This window comes from Mizuhopecten yessoensis, unplaced genomic scaffold (genome assembly GCF_002113885.1).
Source record: "Mizuhopecten yessoensis strain PY_sf001 unplaced genomic scaffold, ASM211388v2 scaffold6217, whole genome shotgun sequence".
Lineage (NCBI taxonomy): Eukaryota > Metazoa > Mollusca > Bivalvia > Pectinida > Pectinidae > Mizuhopecten > Mizuhopecten yessoensis.
In genome coordinates this window covers 20,894-41,128 of record NW_018406439.1, presented here as the reverse complement: position 1 = coordinate 41,128, position 20,235 = coordinate 20,894, and the positions used below count along the sequence as shown (strand labels likewise).

The window sequence follows — 20,235 nt, the reverse complement described above, 5'->3', positions numbered from 1 at the left end:
TTATCAGAATTGTCGCCAGTATTACAGACTAATACCCCATTCCAGGGCTGTAACAAAAGAGTCATAACTCCATACATAGGGAGATTTAACTCGAATTCATATATTTTATTCACATTCCCTTGGTGTAAATGTTCTGTGAGTTAAGATCCTGTCAAATCGGTGCAAGACATTGGGAGGGGTGTCTCTACAGATAGACTGACAGACAATCCGATTCCAGTAAAAACAGAAAATCCCCCACCCACTTACTGTATTACGAGGGGTCTTCAATGACCACAAATTGGAAACGTGCAATTCAAAATCGTACTTGCAGAATCATTAATATCGTTGAAAGTAACAATGAATGAATTTAATTGAGTTAACAACAAATGAATCTCCTCCTGTGTAATTAGGACCATGTTGGTGAATTGACCCCACTACCGTTCTCGTCTTCCTGGCTCAAATGATTACGGCCATCAGACCGCCTACTCCTGCTACCTTCAGACAATACACCATCTTTTTTTCTCTCTACTCATTTGAACAAACATTTGGAGTTTTACACATACAAAATACAATGATCGAACGATTAATGGAAACAAATGCACACCGTGCATGTAATGATAGAGCTGGGTGCAGTAAGACACCTCGTGCTCCGGACCATAATGTTATACAACAGCGGATCGACTTCTAAACACTAAGAGATCATTGCAGTATAAATGTCAGACAGAAATGTGTGTTTTTTTATATCAAATTTTCTTATTTTGACTGAAAAACTTGTTATGTTATTAGGTCAAAATGAAAAGAAACGTAAACGTAATTTTTGTCCAGGTCAAAGTTTATGTAAAACTCTAAGGATATTGTATTGGCAGAATTAAAACACCACCAATCCTTAAATAACTGAAGTTGTTTTATTGCAGGAGCTGTAAAACATATCCATTGTTTAAGTACATATGTATAATCAATATCAATACAGGGTTGAGAGATCACCGGTGTTCATTTAGTCCTTAAGATGTGTCCATTGGTATACATGTATAGCGTGAAAGTATATGATCAACACTTTTACAATGAAGAGTAACATTGACAGGTTATGCGATTCTACCTGTGGAGGTGTTGGCTTCCTCAAAGATGGTAGTGACATTTCAAAAAACTAAAAGCATACAATTAGTCATGTTATATGCGGTATACTTACTGTAACACTACCAATGAATGTTGGGGAGACTTCCTCGTCAACGGTAAAGTTATAAGAAGAAGGCTGAAATACGGGCGCATTGTCGTTGACGTCCTCTATATTGATAGACAGGGTAACTGTGGATGTCTAGAAACGGCGAGAGAAAAATCGTAATGTCTGTCATTCAATTATAGTATTATCACGTGTGTGAAATCTAGTATGTATCACGTGTGTGAAACCTCAACTCGTGGAAAATGTTTTTGATGTTAACATGAGACTTAACGGAATAAAACAGAATTAACATCTTGTGTACCATCTATAAGCACGAACTGTCTGCATTATCTTATGTACCACGTATGTACATGTACTATACCTGTGTTCATCTTACTTTTCTAGAAATTTCGACTTCCTTACTCCAATTCCAAAAAAGACCACTATTATTTCGATAAATGTCAAGTAAGTAAGTCAAACCTAAAGTATATGTACTTGCGCCAAAAACAATATATATATCATAATAAGCCTCAATATACTGCACACTTGCAGTGTGAATTGTATTTAAGGATTGTTATAAGAAAAGGATACAGAGAATAAACTGATCATTCTGAAATATTTGGTCTAATAGTTATTGCTGTTGTTTAAGGGTATATATTGATCTCTTTACTGTTTCATTTACACTTCAATATTACCGTGTCTTCTTACAGTGACCGGATACTGATGACACAGTGAATAACATAGTTTTATATAGCTGTGATATGATAGTTGGCACGGAGATATGAGGATCAGGAAGTACTATAAACTGTCTATATAGAAGTCTTAAGGGATATAAATGTACTTACGTGTACGGAATCCGTGACTTTAACCGTCAGAATGTGACCTGGTCTAGATTCTCTGTCCAAGGCCTTGTTTATTACAATCATGGCCCTAAATATATAAATCATCAAGTAAAAACCATGTGGTGATTTATATAGTTAAAAAGCAATATCTAACCAAACGTTTCAGGCACGTTTATTTGCGTAGATCATTAAAATAAATGACCAAATGTTTCAAACATATAGTTGAATGACCAAACATTTTTGTCGTATATGTCTGACATACAAGTCAAACATGTCTCACAGCACAAATTACCTTTTCAAACTTCAAACTCATTATTTACTTAGTAAATTGGGTTTTTTTCTACAAAATACATGAAGAGACCGTTATTGTCAGTTTGATTTGTATACATTGTATAGTACCTCCTGTTATCCACCCTGTGGAGTTTGAAGTCAGATACGTTTCCGAACATGAAGGTCAAATCATCGCTTGTATCCTCGTCATATGCCTGGTTATATCGAAAAGCAAGAAACATAAGTTACATACATGTATGTACCAAAACGTCGCTATCGTCAAACGAAGTCGACACTCAAACTGACACAAAAAGACAACATCAGGAATAAAAGAGATACCTAAACTAGAGGAACGGCCACTAAAGAAACCACCAGAGGCCCGGGAAGAGTATCGTACAGTTGTTTTATTTCCGCGGGCTCATATTTCGCAGTTGTCCCAATCAGAACTAGTTCGCAGAGATCAAATTTCGCTTATTATAATTATTGCAGGGTAACAACATGACTGCACTCAAGACACTCAAGAAGGTAGTTTGGTGTTTGGGTAATGGGATTTATTCAACGATTGCTGTTTTCTTCAAAATATCTTAAAATACGATATTGAATTGGTGCTGTATCTCCATTAGTCGGCAGTAAAAGGGTCAACAGATCTTTGCTTTTTATCTTTATTTGTACATGGTATTAATATTCGATGGGTATTTAATTTTGTGCTATCTTTAGTGACAGTTTACATTGCGAAATTAAATCCATACGAAATTTACAAACTTACAGTAAACTTTTCCTTGGGAAGTTTCTAGTGAAGCGGTACTAAGTAAACGGTTTTGCGAATATTTTCATGTTATCGAATCTGTTTGTAACAAAAATATTCATGTTTACATCAGTTCAATTATTCCGCAGCTGTATAACAAATAATGCCATCTCCACACATCTGCGTCGTTAAGTAATATTACAAAATGGTAAACATTTACATCAGAAGCTCAGTATACCTATATCTAGTTATCACATCAACCGTTTCAAACGCAGACACACTTGCTCCTTACCAGTGTCACCAGATTGATATCACGTGACAATCATATTTAACTGTACGACTTCCCACCCTGTCTTATTTATTTACCTGTAATAGTAGGACATCTCTCCCTATATCAATATCCTCCGGAACAGATATATTAGTAGTCATGTTCACGAAAGCAGGTGTATTGACGTTTTCATCAATTACACGTACGTCGACTTGAGCAGACGTCTGCCTGCAATAAACCATGGCCACCACAGTCAACACCTGTTTGTCTTGTTGTAGCATACACAGTACTAGTGAAAATTGATACAAAGATTTAGACAAATACTATATTTCAATATGCGATCTTTTTTTTTTTTTACATTTATTATCTTTTTTACTGATTAGCTAATCTGTTTTCATTTCATATAAAATTTACTTTAAGCCTCTTCCATTAGTTTGAAATGCATACGTATTTATTATCTTATAGACGCTCACCTCCTGTACCCAATAGAGGCCATGTCACTGGCAACGACAGTGAACCTGTACCAGGGTTTGTATGCGGAACTAAGCGCCGCCACAGCCTGTATATTGCCAAAACCGCCCTCTGTACTGACGTTGAATCGCCTCGACTCATCACCTTCAAGTCGATACACAATCTGACCGTTGTTAGACTCATCACTGTCACTTGCCCTTACCTTAAAAAATAATACAATGTCATTGTTATCGCTTTCATTTTTCCAAAATTACATGAACTTTCCCAATTACATATATATTTAAGTGAAGTTGATATTAAACAGCATATTTAATTTGAAATATGACTTGTACAGTTGTGGGATCGCACAACGCTACACGATGTGCGGTGTGCGCACGGTGTGTGCACGGTTTGTGAACAATGTGTGCACGATGTGCGAACAATAATTTGTGGGGACGGTACGCTATTTTTGGTTCGTTGTGCGATCACACAACTGTATGTTGGAACGCCAATGAGTCACATAGCACAACCAATAAGTGTTTATACGTGACGTTTCGATGACAAGCACTAATCATTTGCCTGATGAAGGTGACAGATTACATACCGTACTAGTCATCGAAAAGTCACATATAAACACTTATTGGTTGTGCTACAAAACTCTTTTTACAACCCATACCTTCCAACATGGAGAAAATGTTGGAAAAAAAGAGTCAATGATGTATTATAAAATGAATTTGGAACATTATAAAACAATAGTTGACCAGCATTTCAACGTATTATTTACACCAGTTGTTTATAGTATACCGTTCCGATGTGGCCCAGTATCGAAAGGGTTTTGTTGACAAGAAATGTGTGGTTAGAAGCGTTAAACACTGGGTTGTTGTCGTTCTCGTCCAACAGGATGACAGTAATGTTCGCCTCCTTACTTCTCATACTACTGTTCTGCGTAGACTCCGCAAATACCTGTACATTGAAAACAACTGCCTTCAGCACACACACATTCTTATATATACATCCAATACAGTTAAAAACATTCTGAATACTACCTAAACTTATAACTTAAAGTCTACTTTCCCATACTATCTTGTACTACAGTATACACTGTGATGCCTTTAAGATTGTAATTCAATTGACGTTCAGTTTTATTCTTGAATATCTGTGTTACAGTTTACGTTGTCACATTACTATCCTAGCATCTGTTTTAACGTCCGTCTCATAGACAAAGACATGCACCATCCTTATACTTTTAATACACATCAATTAATGTTACAAAATGTAAGCAGTATAACGTATCTCACCGTGAACGTCCAAGTTGGGGTCGTCTCCCGGTCTAGAAAGCTGCCGTTGTTAACACTGATCAGGCCGGATGACTGATTAATGCTGAACGCGCCAAGATTGCCCTGCTGCTTTATTTTGTAATGAAATTCAGCATTCGCACCCTGTGAAAAACAAACAATTTTTGACAACTAACAATAATTCATTGAACAAAGTTGATGAGGATAAATATAACAATACTAAACGTTAATGGTGATATAGCTAATGTTATTGGGATGTTATGGTGCAGTTGAAAGTATTAAGATTCTTACAGATTACAATGGTATAGCTAATACAAATAACATTAATACAGTTGACAAGGATTTATTTTGAACTGATATCGCTGTCGATACAGTTAAATCGATTACGGTAACACATTAATAGGTATAGCTTTTATGATGATCGGTATAGCGTTATTCAGATTCTGAAAGATCACTTTGGTATCGTTTAGCGATGATAGTCTCCGAGTTACGTTTGTATCGTGGTGTTACACACTCATATACGATGTACAATGAGGCCGGCTAGTCACTGTATGAACTGTGTCAAGCTACCATCTTATCAAACCATAGTTAGATCGCATGTTACTGTGTTATCATACAGCCAGTCTACCACATATTCTATCACGTTTGCGAGGTAAAGACACTTTTCATTGGTTAATAGCCATGTATTATTTAGAGGATAGTACGTTGTTTTGAGTGGCTATACTGGCGATTAGAACATGAAATTTGGTTTTAACTCGAGACAGATAGGTCGAGAGATTAAACCAAATTGCATGCTCTAATCGCCGGTATAGACACGAAAAACAACGTACTATCCCCATTCTAACATACCTTAACAAATATACTACGCTAATATTGAATTTCCTTGTACAAAAGTACGCAGTAAAGTACTTTGTGACCTGAACTGGCGACATGTGATTCTGCAGCGGACTGACCAATCGGAAAGAAGCTTTCAAAAGTCGGTCATTTGGCCCCACCCATACTGGCGAGCGCTCGATCTGTATGTTGACGAGGCAGAATATTTGGACTGTTCGTTACTAAAGTTTATACGACACATTTGGATTAATATTGACCAAATTTTTACATTTTCAAGTCAGTATGCATACCAATCTGTGCTTATCGACAAAATCGGTAATTATTCGTATAGATTTGTGAAGAGTTTTGTCTAAATTCATGTGAAATGTTTCATTTGATTTCGGATCTAACTAGATGCCTTCACACGGATGGAACGAACGTTTCAGTAATAAATGGAGGTAAGAACAAGGAATGTTTACTTTTTACTTTTTAATTCATTCAACAAATACATTTCATCGGTCGTTTCTGTTCTGATGCCTGCTAGCCTTAAGCTTATCAGCGGGATTTCGCTAAGGGACGAGCTTGACGTCATATTGTTTTGGTTAGTAACGGGGCGTGGCTTAAGTGCAATGGGATGAGCTTAACACGATTGATCATGATTCTATCGCAGATTAGATCATGGTCCGTATTCAATAAAAACACGAGTTGCAAACGAATCGTGTTAGAATGGACAATATATCATGTACATGCACGTGTTATTCTTCAACATACAAACGCTTATCCAAAAACCTCCCATGCAAATGTTAACAATCGAACCGCAGGACTGATTCCCTTTGAACAAGCTTTATATTTAACCTCTAGAATTAACGTACAACAAAGGTAATTATTTATAAGGTGACTTGAAATAGTGTTTGTAAATGTGTCAATTGCTTATTTCAAGTGTTGACGAGCGATGTCGAAAGATTGGTGGATTTGATTGATTAAAATAAACATTTCGTAGAAAACATGACGTCAGTTTTAATTGTTTATCGTCTGTCGACCAAATGACGATTGAAAATGAAAAAGACTTGCAGAGTATATAAACTGTATCCAGGTTATAATAGAAAAAATAGGACAACTGCCCACAGGGTTATAACTGATATAAACACGCAGCTTGTTGATAAATGAAGACATAGGCATTACGTGACAAATGTAAGCATGCAAAAAAACCCACCTAGCCTTATGTTAATTATTAGATTATCTGGGTCACTTAACGTATCAGAAGCCCGAGGACACTAAGGCACGATAAAAGTTTTGGTTGCATTTTACTTAGTATAATAGATATAATATACATACGGTTGTACATTATGGTGGACAAAATAACTACGATATCGAAAATGTTGAAAAATAATCAACTCAGGCCGCTTGTTCGTTAAGCATTTTCCAATATTTTCTCAATCTCGTTATTTATTCCACTATAATACACACACTTATGTTGATTATTTCTTATATCACTTTATGAGGTCAATAATTCTCAGTGTTATCAGTATCACAAACATATAGTAACATTTCAAGGTCGCTTAGTCCAAGTGTTGACCACTGTACTACTATACAGTCGCGCTATATACACTATAAGGTCGATTAATCACCTTGTATTCTGTATCACCACCATATTGTCACGTCAGGATGTCGAAAAGATTAGTTTTCATTGCGTCACATAAATGTAAAGTCACGCCATAAGGTCAGTTAGTCCCGGTGTCAAACTTTCAATTAGTCACAACCTGGGATCATCTTGTCCCTGTGTATAGTCGTACCTGGTCAGCGTCGGTCGCTATTACAGTGAGAACATTCGTGCCGGTGGGTGTGTTCTCGGGGATACGGGTGGTGTACTGGGTCTGCGCCATCACAGGAGGATTATCGTCTTTATCCAATACGGTCACTTTCAGAGTGGTCATGTCCATCCTCAGGTCCGGCTTGTCTATCTGGAATGCCTGACAAAAACATACATAGGTTATTGCATAATTACCGTGAAAAGACTAATCACATGTCACGTATATCATCAACGGCAATGTTTTACTTATTATTTACTATGTACTGGTCCGAGTGTCATACCACCCGTAACCGTCTTCAGGTTCTTTTTCCTATGGTGTACTTTTTTATTTGTGGTCAGAACATGGTCAGGATTTATCTTGTTCAGGGTCCCATTTTGACAAACTTTAACAAGAATATCCCGGTCACATATCTCCCTTACCACGTGCGACCCCTTACCTTAACCAGAAGGAAGCAGGTGTCATATGTCTGCCTAACCACGTGCCGAGGATGGCTTTCTAACCTTCATCAGAAGGAGGTACAAGCTTCGGTCAACTGTCCCTCTACCGATATTCACAACATATCTTACCTTGATCAGAAGGAGGTAGTTGTCACATTTCTCTCTGTCCATTGTTCCGTTTACGAGCACCTGTCCTGTTGTATTGACTATCCGGAACAAAGTTGTCTGTGGGAACACTGCAAGGAGTTTATCATGAGATTATTTACAGTACAACCAATTTTTCACAAGCGCAATGTACAAAATACCATAATGAAAACCCTACAGACCCGATATATTTCTTGACCTTAAACATTCCTAAATGAGTTGTTCTGATGAACATAATGGATTTATTTAAACAGGTTTGACATTGCAGTGCTCGTACATCAAAATGTGGATAAAGGTGGGACAGAAAAATTAAATCCCAGACCATCTTGTTTTCGTTGTAGTTATTAAGCAGAGGTTTACTCAGCTTCTGTCGTTGTTTGGTCGTCTCGACTCGGAGCAGCTCCGTCTTTGTCTTGTTTTTACTTTACTTTTTTGATAATCATATATTTGAAAGCAATGCAAAATAGATGACAATTGGATTGGCCTCATCTGTATATAGTTAATTAATGTCCTTATGTGTTTGTATACCTCTGACCAAGGAGTAGAGAATGGTGTGCTTCTGTCCGGCATCTTTATCTCTGGCCACTAACTTGATAATTTCTTTTGAAGAGTACATCTGGAATACCATTATACTTACTTCAATTTGTGTATCAGAATTACAACATCATATGATACATTTATACCAGGATACTAATTTACATTTAGATGGTAAAAACCACCGATGTAATAGAGATATCGTTTACAATATTTCATTGAATAAAGCTTATAAAACTTCAATACAAAAGATATCTAACAATGATAAATAGCGATTACATATAACATAGATAACTGTATGCAAATATATATTAATATGACGTTATAAATTAGGTTTTATAGAACGATGATTGCCAATTACCACTAATAATGATAAAAATATTGGAGTTCCCTCGAATATCACCTAGTTAACTGGCCATACATAGCCTAGAGGCTAATACAGACAATAATGTTATAATTAATGGTATGCTATATCAACAGGTCAATGATGGTAAAGTTAGTGTTATAATATATCAACAGGTCAATGATGGTAAAGATAGTGTTATAATATATCAACAGGACAATGATGGTAAAGTGAGTGGTATAATGCATCAACAGGTCAATGATGGTTAAGTTTTTTTGGTTTTTTTTACATTTCATTTTTTTTATTGATTTTCATGTGAACAATTACATTAAGACCAGAGACTAAACATTAAATAACATAACAATTCATTACATTACAATACCCATAGGATTATATACATGCTTGAGTTCAACATGAGCACTGCTTAATTTGGGAACATCAGAAATTACACTCTGCACCGATTATTATTTTTTTTTAAATATACATATTTATTAACATGCCCTCACATACCTCCCAATTATGGTAAAGATAATGTTTTAATACATAGAAAGGTCAATGATGGTAAAAGTAATGTTATAATGAATCAGCAGGTTAATAATGGTAAAGTTAACGTTATAATGCATCAACAGGTCAATGATTGTAAAATTAATGTTATAATGAATCAACCAGTTAATTATGGTAAAGTTAATGTTAACATGCATCATCAGGTCAATGATGGTAAAGATAATGTTTTAATGCATCGACAGGTCAATGATGGTAAATTTAATGTTATAATGAATCAACAGGTTAATTATGGTAAAGTTAACGTTATAATGCATCAACAGGTCAATGATGGTAAAGTTAATGTTAAAATGCATCAACAGGTTAATTATGGTAAAGTTCGTGTTATTATACATCAACAAGTCAATGATGGTAAATTTAATGTTATAATACATCAACAGGTCAATGATGGTAAATTTAATGTTATTATGAATCAACAGGTCAATGATAGTAAAGTTAATGTTAAAATTCATCAACAAAACAGTTTCGGTTAAATAAATGTTATAATGTATCAATAGGTTTATTGTGGCAAGGTGAATGTTTTAATGCATGAACAGGTCAATGGTGGTAAAGATAATGTTTTAATGCATTGACAGGTCAATAATAATAACATTTATGTTATAATGCATCAACAGGCCAATACAAGTAAGGTTGCCGCCATAATGTATGTATTTTATGATATTTATGTAACGTTTAGACAACGATAATATTTGTTTGTAACACAAATAACTTACGTTTATACTTTTCAAAGCTAGTATGCAGTTATGCATAGTACAATATATAAATCATCAATGTGACACCAATATTTATGCGTTAGTTGCACGGTTTCCTACAAGAATACATTGATTTGGACTTCGTATGTTGGTTATTGAGCACATACTTTTTTTCTTATACAGAAGTGTAGTAAGACTTTTTTACTACTACAATGTATAACTATGAAATACCAAAACAAATACGAATTCTACAATACCAGTACTATAACTATGAAACACCAAAATAAATACGAATTCTACTATACCAGTACTATAACTATGAAACACCAAAATAAATACGAATTCGACTTTACCAGTACTATAACTATGAAACACCAAAATAAATACGAATTCTACTATACCAGTACTATAACTATGAAACACCAAAATAATTACGAATACTGCAACTAAACAATACTCTACAAGGCTAGTACGCAGTTATACATAGTACAACAAATGGAATGCATCAATGTACCACCAATATTTATGCGTTAGTTGCACGGTTTCCCACAGGATTACAGTAATTTGGACTTTGTATGTTGGTTTGAATACAATACTTTGTCTTCTTATACAGAGGGGCAGTACAGCTATTTCACTACTATTCAGTTTCTATAAATTTAATAATTGTATTAAAACTTACCGCTTCAGCAACAGTTACGTTATATCCATTTTGATCAAACTTGGGGGGTATGTCATCCACGTCGGTGACATTGATATATACTGTGGCAGTAGAGGTAATGTTCGTGTCTGACACCTACAACCAGATATCATGTCAATTGATCACATGGTATGTACAACAGTGTTTATTATGTTATAATATAACAAACAGTCGCATAATCAATGCGAATCGTCCACGTATTGATTCATAAGTTTGAATTATTGATCAAGCCGTGTTATACCCTATTTTCAACATCCTTTGTCTCTAAACACTACACGAATATCTAACATCTGAAGAACTCCAGAAATGATTCTTCCTAAATAAAAACACAACTGTATCTGTACAGACTATTGTTTTTAAATAGAACATGTTATTTAAGACGATTGGCCTATATCTACTTCCATAGAGATTCTCAAAATTGGTGTTTTCTATCTATATTAATCTGTCAAAAAGGACCAAATGTTTCTTAGTATTAGGTTAATATAGATAGAACACCGTTATATGGTCTTGTTACACAGGTTGACAGTAAATAGGACACATATGAACTTAGATACAGACATACCATAAGATCTATTTAGCTATGAAATAGCATTGCTACATTATCCATTATGGTATGTATTTGATATCTTAAAATATATGATAACAAAATCAGAATGTTTTAAATGCTATCAGGCGTCTTGAAGAACTTTTGAAATATTCGATTTTTTAGTATTTAAATTTGAACAAACTTCCAAAAAGATGATATAGTCCCCTAAAATTATTGTCAATAAAGAACATCAAGATCCGAACTCATTAACGAAACAGAAGACAACATGAACTACGAAGACACCAAACAAAGGAAGAGAGTGCTATATTATAGAAACAGAGTGCCTAAGTATCCCCAGCGTGACAGGGGAGAGGACAGTACCGTGGCTGTCACTGTCAGTGTATAATAGGTAGTCTTTTCGTAGTTTAGTAGTGCTGGATCCTGTACCGATATCACCGCTGTCAGGTATCTGTCAGGCTGATTGTTTGGAGGCCAGCCAACTTTGAATGGCGTCCCTGTGTTAATCTGCAACAAGTTTGTCAAATTATCCTTGTTACCTCAACACATTAACATTCTGTTCACTATGCTTTCCACTTATTGTAAAGCAAATGTTCTGTATGTATGAAAATGTCTTCGCAATCACATTGGACGAGTTACTGCCCATTGTATGCACTCGATTAACCATCAGCATGTTTAAGCTGACAGCGATTCGTATATTTTACATCCAAAAGCGTTCATTGCGTTTCAAAAGATATGGCAATAATATCTGCTTTTACGTTAATGTTCTTTGTGTTCAGGAATACATGGTAATGGTACATATGAGTATTTACATTAAAAAGCATTCATTTAGTGCAAGAATCTAAGTCACCACGACTGAGATACAAGTCATTTAGTGCAAGAGTCTAAGACACGAGGACTGAGAACCAAGTCGTTTAGTGCAAGAGTCTAAGACCCCACGACTGAGATACAAGTGATTTAGTGCAAGAGTCTAAGACACCACGCCTGAGATACAAGTCATTCAGTGCAAGAGTCTAAGACGCCACGACTGAGATACAATTCATTTAGTGCAAGAGTCTAAGACACCACGACTGAGATACAAGCAAAGCATTAGCACTATATCCTTTGGTGATGAAGTTTCAACGAATACATTTTTACAAATAGATAGAACTGTAACAACTACAGTATAATTTATCTTACTCGAAATTTACGTGAATGAGATCGATATTCAGAACATATAAATACAAAACATATTTATGAATATATAACGAAATCAAAATTATATTACATACAAATATCTACAAATAAATTATGCATTTACATATCTGTATAGTATTTTAAAGTAATTATCACATACTTATAAAAGCTTAATATACATTTTATATTTAAGATAACAAAATATATTTTTGAACAGTTAGATTTTTTAAAATCAGCAAATATCTAATTGACTGGTTTCGTTAAACGGATATGATTATAATATGAATCACTCTAAAAACAACCACTTACCAGTCCAAAGTTGACAAAAGTAGATACATATTTGTCTGCCACGGTAACATGGAGTGTGCCGACTGTGGTGTTGATTGGAGAGTTCTGAAATATATGTGTTGTTATAAAAAACATTGCTGTTCATACACATGTAGGTACATGTGTGAGAGTATGGACGTACTTGTCCAGTAAATGACAACAGCATAAAACTGAAGGGGAAAACAGAAAACACCAAGTCATTAAAGCACATATAGAGCTTGCCCGATAAACGATATGCATCTATTAAATATTGATAACACACGTGTAGTTTCGATAACGCAGTTATTCTTGTGTAAAGTTACATGAGAAATTGAGATAATAGACATTTTATATTCACCTTATCTAACGCTCACCTGTGAACCAAGCTTCGTAACAAATGTAAGTAGTAAATAAATTTAAAAAATCTGTATTTAACGTCGTGTAAATTGTCGACAACAAACATAGCTCTATAGAGCTTTTATTACGACGCCGCTAAAGGGTCTGTTACACACTACCGACTAAACCGGAGCAAAACATTAACACCGGCAAGAAAAATCGGCGAGAAAGCACTTGAAAAAAACTTAACGAAGCCATATCTGAGCACTGCCGTTGTACTACCGTTGTAGTCCCGTTGCTCACTCCGGCAGCGCAACGGGGGAATTTTTTGACCACGTTCAAAAAATTCTTCCGTCGCCTGCTGTTGCTAAATTTTTCGCCGATGTTCTGACGATGTCGTGACGATGCACTACCGTTCTTAGAGATGTGAAACCGTTGCGCTGCCGTACTAGTACCGATCCCCGAAAATCGCCAAATTTGTGCTCCGGTATAGCTCCGGCGACCCAAATCGGCTAAGTGTGACAGGTCCTTTAGGGGAAAAATGTTGTTTTCGTGGTGGAGGAAAGCGTACGGGGAAAACCACCGTGCCATCGGAGGGAAAACAACTCTCCCTATCAAACATCACTCTCTTTTTCCGCCACCACTAGGGATCGAACCGAAATATTCTTGGGAGAGTGAGTGGTCTGAAGCTTACGCTTGATTGCACATAGTAGTAATGACTGTGCGCGTTAGCGATCACGACTATCGAGGCACCGAAGCAAAGAAAGAAAGCATAGAGAGAAATATAATGCATTTACTTTGCTCTTAGTACACCGTTAATTGGTAGAAAAAAATCCTCAGCACATTCAACAAAATGGAAAACAAAATGTTTTTAACATAATGGCATATCAGGTCCGAAATAAAGTCCTAAGATTTGCCTGTAAGGACAAAAGCATGTACATCTAATACGAATCACATGTCAGTACTACAACCACCCAGTATCGTATTTAATACAAATATCTTTATATAATCGCAAAAAACCGCATTAAATACCAGTGCTATAACTATGAAATACCAAAATAAATACCAATATTACAACTACACATAATCGTATTACTTTCCAAGGCAATAAATGTACATTGTAGCATTTGAGTGATCTTACACTTTATATAGGAATTTTGTGTGTCTACATACCTCCGGTATAACGAAATGTGAATGATCACTCCTTCCAAAGTCTGGTGAACTTTCTATCACATTTGTCACTACAAACTGAATATTACCCTGAAAGCAAAACGTGTTGATAAACAGTATTACTGGAACTTGACACTGCTATCTTTCTTAAAGACAGCCAAACATTCACAAGTCTCTGTTTAATTGAAATGCATTAATTATGATCATCGCCATTTAACTTACAATATATTCCATGTATCTAATTCGTTTTAAATAATAAAATATCCAAGGAAATATTCAAAACTAGTACCAAATTAGAAACCATGCATACTTTACTGCCTGTATATTTACTCGTAAAGTGTTTGACCAAAGTAGGCTGTCACATCAGATAAATGGACGGGTAAAACGTATATGTGTATACGGCTGGAATACAGGAACAACGTATCATTCTCAATATATTACAAAACTAGGACTGCACAAAATTCCATTTAGCAAACCTGTACGACTGATCCATTCACTTGAGTACATGCAAAAGAAACATCTTTGAAGGACGACGACGACGACTGAAAGTATAAAATAAAACGTGTAACAGTATAGTCACAAAGCATACAAAGCATAGATGAATGTAAAACTTTCCTACGGGACCGATTCATCATATTTGTTCAAACTTATGATCATTAAATAAGATCCCATCATCAAACCTTAGGTACTCTATTTTTGTGTATGAGCTTATATAGTAACACCCACTGTGACATCAGATTACTACGAGACACAATCGGCAATGACGGCAATAGGTCACCATTGCAACATTTAGGTATGACCATGGTCAGAAAAAAATGTTTTCCTTAGGTATTTGCATATTATCATTTGTAATATGATAGAGAGGATTTTAAATTAGTTTCCATTTCATATGGATTTATGTAACACGAGCCGACGTTTTCGTTTTAGATCGAAAATGACTCACTGAAATCAAAATGTAAAAATTCCTTTGACTAATGTCACATGAAATTTAAAAAAATATAGATCATATAAATGTAGTTATGAAACAGTAAGTTATCAATTGTCCCCACTGGACAGCCTCCGCCGTTTAGACTCCCTCCAGTATTGATACCTTACCTGATTCTCGAAGTCGTATGGTCTCAGGACGGTGACTCCGTACTCGTTAACTCCCTTAGCAATGACATTAAAATGTGATGATTCTGGCCCAGAAAGTGCTATATTACGTATGCTTGTGAAGATGATCAGCTCCGTTCCTGCAAGCGAATTTTATATTTAAGATATTACATCGATTGCATAAATGTTACTTTTGTCTAATGGTATAAATTATAACAATTAAAACTATGAGTTTTTGTGATACTTCTGTCTCATGGTATAAATCAAAACAATTAAAACTATGAGCTTCTGTGATACTTCTGTCTAATGGTATAAATTATAACAATTAAAACTATGAGCTTCTATGATACTTCTGTCTAATGGTATAAATTATAACATTTAAAACTATGAGTTTTTGTGATACTTCTGTCTCTTGGTGTAATTAATAACAATTAAAACTATGTGTTTGTGTGATACTTCTGTCTCATGGTATAAATTATAACAATTAAAACTATGAGCTTCTGTGATACCTCTGTCTAATGGTACAAATTATAACAAGTAAAGCTACGACTTCGTGTGATACTTCTGTCTCATTGTATGATTTGATCTTAAAATCAAATCAGTCATGTGCATATAGGTCTGTTCCTCTACAAACATTTTATCCATACCTTTCCAAGAAATAATATCATTGGTTAGCAATAAACCATGCTAGCAAAAATGTTGAACACTTCATAATTTAATACTTTTTCGTATACATTACAAGATTCTAGATATATTGATTAATGCTTTAACTTTCTGATAGCCTGTTAATGTATTATTGGTTTCGAATCTGCCTGAGTACACCCAATTGTCATCGGTTTTGTCTGATAGCCTGTAAATGTATTATTGGTTTCGAATCTGCCTGAGTACACTCCATTGTCATCAGTTTTGACTCTTTGCTGTTCCTTTTTCCAAAAGGGAGATAAAACATAAGAAACATTTCCGAATATCGAAGAGATATTATAAATATTTGCCTTACGTGCTATAAAATCGTTTATTTATAATTACTTTTGTATTGCTGAAAGGCGGAGTTAAAGAGAAAGTTAACAAAATTCAATTGATATTGGATTGCACAAAAAATGATAAAATTATATTTAAATTTCTATTCAATATTTTGAATAATCTACCTTGTTCATATCATGGAAACTACGCCATGATATAATGTTGGAGGTATAAATCATATTCACGTCAACGTGGTGATTACTTTTCTCAACATGAAATGAAGGATTATACATAAAAGGTTCATATAAATATTACCAAATTAATCAAATTCAATTATTACATAAGGCATGTATATGACAAATGGTTGCTGATGTCGTCATGAACAAACCTGTTGGTAAATTTTCTGGTATGGTATGAAGATCGAGGCGACCTGACCTGGGACACCCTGTATTCGACACTACATCTGAAACATAATTATAGAAACATTACCTCATTTACCAAATTTGAATGCCATATCAATTATCAGCAATATATCGGAGTGTGTAACAATGTACCAAGTGTATACCAACTAGACTAGGCTAAGAGAAATTCATCATTCTTTCACAATCACACTAGAATAAATCTTAAACGATTCAATGATTCTTAGGTTTTCTTTAACGTATTAACAAATACCTTAAAGAAAAATATTCAAATTGCAATATGTCTCAGGAATATCAAACTGTGCTGTATACTGCAACTTTGTCGCTCCTTTGATTCGATGGAAGCAACATTGTGGATACAACACGTTTTCTGTGACAGTGTCCTTGTAGACAGGCGTGCTGCATTTTCTCGTTTTACTTTAAATTTCTGGGGCTCCATTTTTTAGAACCTTTATCCCAAACAAAAGGTGATACTAAAGTCGTAAGGCTTTCCCGTTTAATACCCGTAAACAGTTCCGTAGGGCACGCCGGTCTTATACCAAATAGGTGTAAAAATGAATCAGTCAAATATCACGTTCTTCATGGCATTTGTTGTTTACAGCTTACATTCATTTTGACTTATCATATAATCTGAAATAGGAAAGGTGCTTGAACAGGTATTTATTAATCGATTACCCGATGTTTCCCAGTGCCAGTTCTCACCCTTTGATGACATTTATATAGTTGTGTGACCGCACAACGCACCAAAAATACCGTGCGCACACCGTGCATACATCGTTCACACAAAGCACGCACATCGTCCACACTTGGTGCGCACAACTGTGCGATTTAACAATCGTTCGCCCCGTTGTGCGCTACTCTCCGCACAATTGTGCGATTTGGTTCAATTTGTTGATGAATATTACGGAATGAAAAACATACGGAAGGCTCCGATGCAATAATGTACACTGCATATATTACTGTAACTCTCTCATCACTATAATTTAGATTTTATACATTTTACACTGCGTGTAACACAGTATACAGTGACCGTTAGACTGTCAAGAATGAGTTTTGCTCCTCGGTAACAGATCTAGAACAGGTAAATAACAATTTGATGAGTGACCGGAGTTTTACCTGGCCTTTGCCTGTCACATAGAGCTGATATGTGAAACCGTCTGACCGTTATGAAAACACAACTGAACGTTTAATATTTGTTATTTGCATTTGTTTTGGTCTATAGCTCCGGATCCCACCTTGTTTTCACACCTTGTCCAGATACAAAGTGGCTTTGTTTACCTGTGTTGCCGAGACTGTGTTGTACTTTTACATGTGTCGATTAAGGTCGTTTAAAAAACACAAAAAAACACAATTTCTAAATTTAAAAAAGTATAGACAGAAAGATAAGCTTATAGATGTAGTTTGAATATAGAAGCATACTAAAAAGTTTATATGTTTAAACACGAAACCGTATATATTGCTAAGCCATTCCTCAATTTACACCAACCACGATTGTTATCGCACAACGTTCGTCGATCGCCCGCACAAATGTGCGCAAGCAATGATCGTCCACGTTTTTTATCGTTCACACATCGTTCACACACCGTGCACACATCGTGCGCACACCGCACATCGTGTAACGCTGTGCGATACCACAACGGCTAAAACTACCGGAAAATAAGAAGATTATAACGAAGTTGGAACAAACCGTAATTCTCAGATACTAAACTATGGCAAACTATGAACAAAAGGAAGATTTCGTGGAAAAATTTGAAACTTTAAAATGCTAATAAGGCCATGCGTTCCGGAAGGGTAAGTGTCCTCTACTTCATCCGCTCGAAACCAGGTAGTTTAAATTCGTGTGTAAGGCCTATTTATCAGCCATACCATAGTGTTCCATATGTACAAAGGTATCCGGTATTAAACAGCACTCACCTTGCTCACTAAGCCCGAAGAGAAGGGGAAGCAACAGCATGTGCCAGAATGATATCATGTTGACGTGAAACACCTGATCAACACTCCCCTGTGGTATCAAAGACAATTTACAAGTAACAGCAATGTGCGTAGGGTCATGTTAAAATCTGCAACAACACATATGAAATATTAACCGGAAATAGATTCACTGTTTCTCACATACTTTGTTAACTACATGATGAAAAAATAAAATACAAATGCAAAAACACGAAATGAGAGTTATTAAATAAAAGACGTGTTGACCATGCCTACCTGGACTGGTGCCGTGTGTGTTGTCTGTGAGGCTGTCTGTATATGTTGTCTTTGTCACCACACATGTAAAATGTCCCGTTGGGCTCGTGTGTACTCTGTCCCGGCCGATAACGACGTGATAACGGCGCCAAAGTCAACACAATACGAAATACTATCGACCATCCTTACACCCGCCGATTATCACTATTCCCGGTATTGAGTACTTACAAATGTAACAACTTCCTTCAGTTTCTCTACCGTTATCACAACACGTACATGTCGTGCATAACTCACATACCTTTTTCAAGTCATCTCTGAAACCGAGCAAAGATACCACAGCTAGTTTACTTTTAGATCATATTATGTCGGATTCTAAAGGATAATGGATACTTTATTGTGTTGTTAATGTCATTTATTAATGACGTATCAATCAAGATCAATCTTGATCAAATATCACAATACTTAAAGATGTACTCTATACTATAAATGTTGATCTTAACATATGGCTATAACAGCAAAGATGGGGTAAAAATCGACCATCTCACAATACAAACATGTGTAACAAGCATGGAGTACTCAAAATATAATCTTACCATGTGAAATTGACGGATTCAGTTTATTATTATTTGTGACCTAGCAGTGTAAAATGTTTGTGTTAATATGGCGTACAGTGACCGGATGCCGATCACCATTCTGAAACCATGTTTCTCAATAGAACCGTAAACATTGGCACTGATGCTCTGATCGTGATAGATAACACCTTTAAAACAGCCTTGTTTAAGTAGCTTTTGTCTGATTACGTGATAATTCCTTGGATTAATACAACTGAACCACCACATATTTAGAAACACAGAACCAGAACTTGCCATAGGTAACGACTAATCCTGTTTATTTCTTACTCTACATCAAATGACATTCCCAAGACACAACATGCATCAACGTTTCGCAGTGAGTTTAGGCGGGGGGAAACGTGTGAAGGATTGACGTTTTCTACCAACAATATGGTAATGT

At 35.6% G+C, this 20,235-nt stretch overlaps 1 protein-coding gene across 1 annotated transcript in view; it reads right to left on the bottom strand.

The window, feature by feature from the left end:
* The window catches only part of LOC110451854 (cadherin-related tumor suppressor-like), a 112,379-nt gene extending 93,063 nt beyond the window's left edge, over window positions 1-19,316 (bottom strand). Inside the window, exons 1-19 of the mRNA XM_021500067.1 lie at window positions 19,246-19,316; window positions 18,955-19,042; window positions 17,010-17,084; window positions 15,665-15,801; window positions 15,046-15,111; window positions 14,573-14,659; window positions 13,067-13,150; window positions 11,945-12,088; window positions 11,020-11,133; window positions 8,739-8,826; window positions 8,196-8,302; window positions 7,612-7,788; window positions 5,009-5,149; window positions 4,515-4,673; window positions 3,734-3,933; window positions 3,359-3,488; window positions 2,377-2,462; window positions 1,981-2,065; window positions 1,166-1,291 (exon numbers count right to left, since the gene is read on the bottom strand). Coding sequence (XP_021355742.1) covers window positions 1,166-1,291; window positions 1,981-2,065; window positions 2,377-2,462; window positions 3,359-3,488; window positions 3,734-3,933; window positions 4,515-4,673; window positions 5,009-5,149; window positions 7,612-7,788; window positions 8,196-8,302; window positions 8,739-8,826; window positions 11,020-11,133; window positions 11,945-12,088; window positions 13,067-13,150; window positions 14,573-14,659; window positions 15,046-15,111; window positions 15,665-15,801; window positions 17,010-17,084; window positions 18,955-19,012 — 2,064 coding nt within the window. The 5' untranslated portion in view covers window positions 19,013-19,042; window positions 19,246-19,316. The remainder of the gene's footprint in view (window positions 1-1,165; window positions 1,292-1,980; window positions 2,066-2,376; window positions 2,463-3,358; window positions 3,489-3,733; window positions 3,934-4,514; window positions 4,674-5,008; window positions 5,150-7,611; window positions 7,789-8,195; window positions 8,303-8,738; window positions 8,827-11,019; window positions 11,134-11,944; window positions 12,089-13,066; window positions 13,151-14,572; window positions 14,660-15,045; window positions 15,112-15,664; window positions 15,802-17,009; window positions 17,085-18,954; window positions 19,043-19,245) is intronic.
* Between the last annotated feature and the right edge of the window lie 919 nt (window positions 19,317-20,235).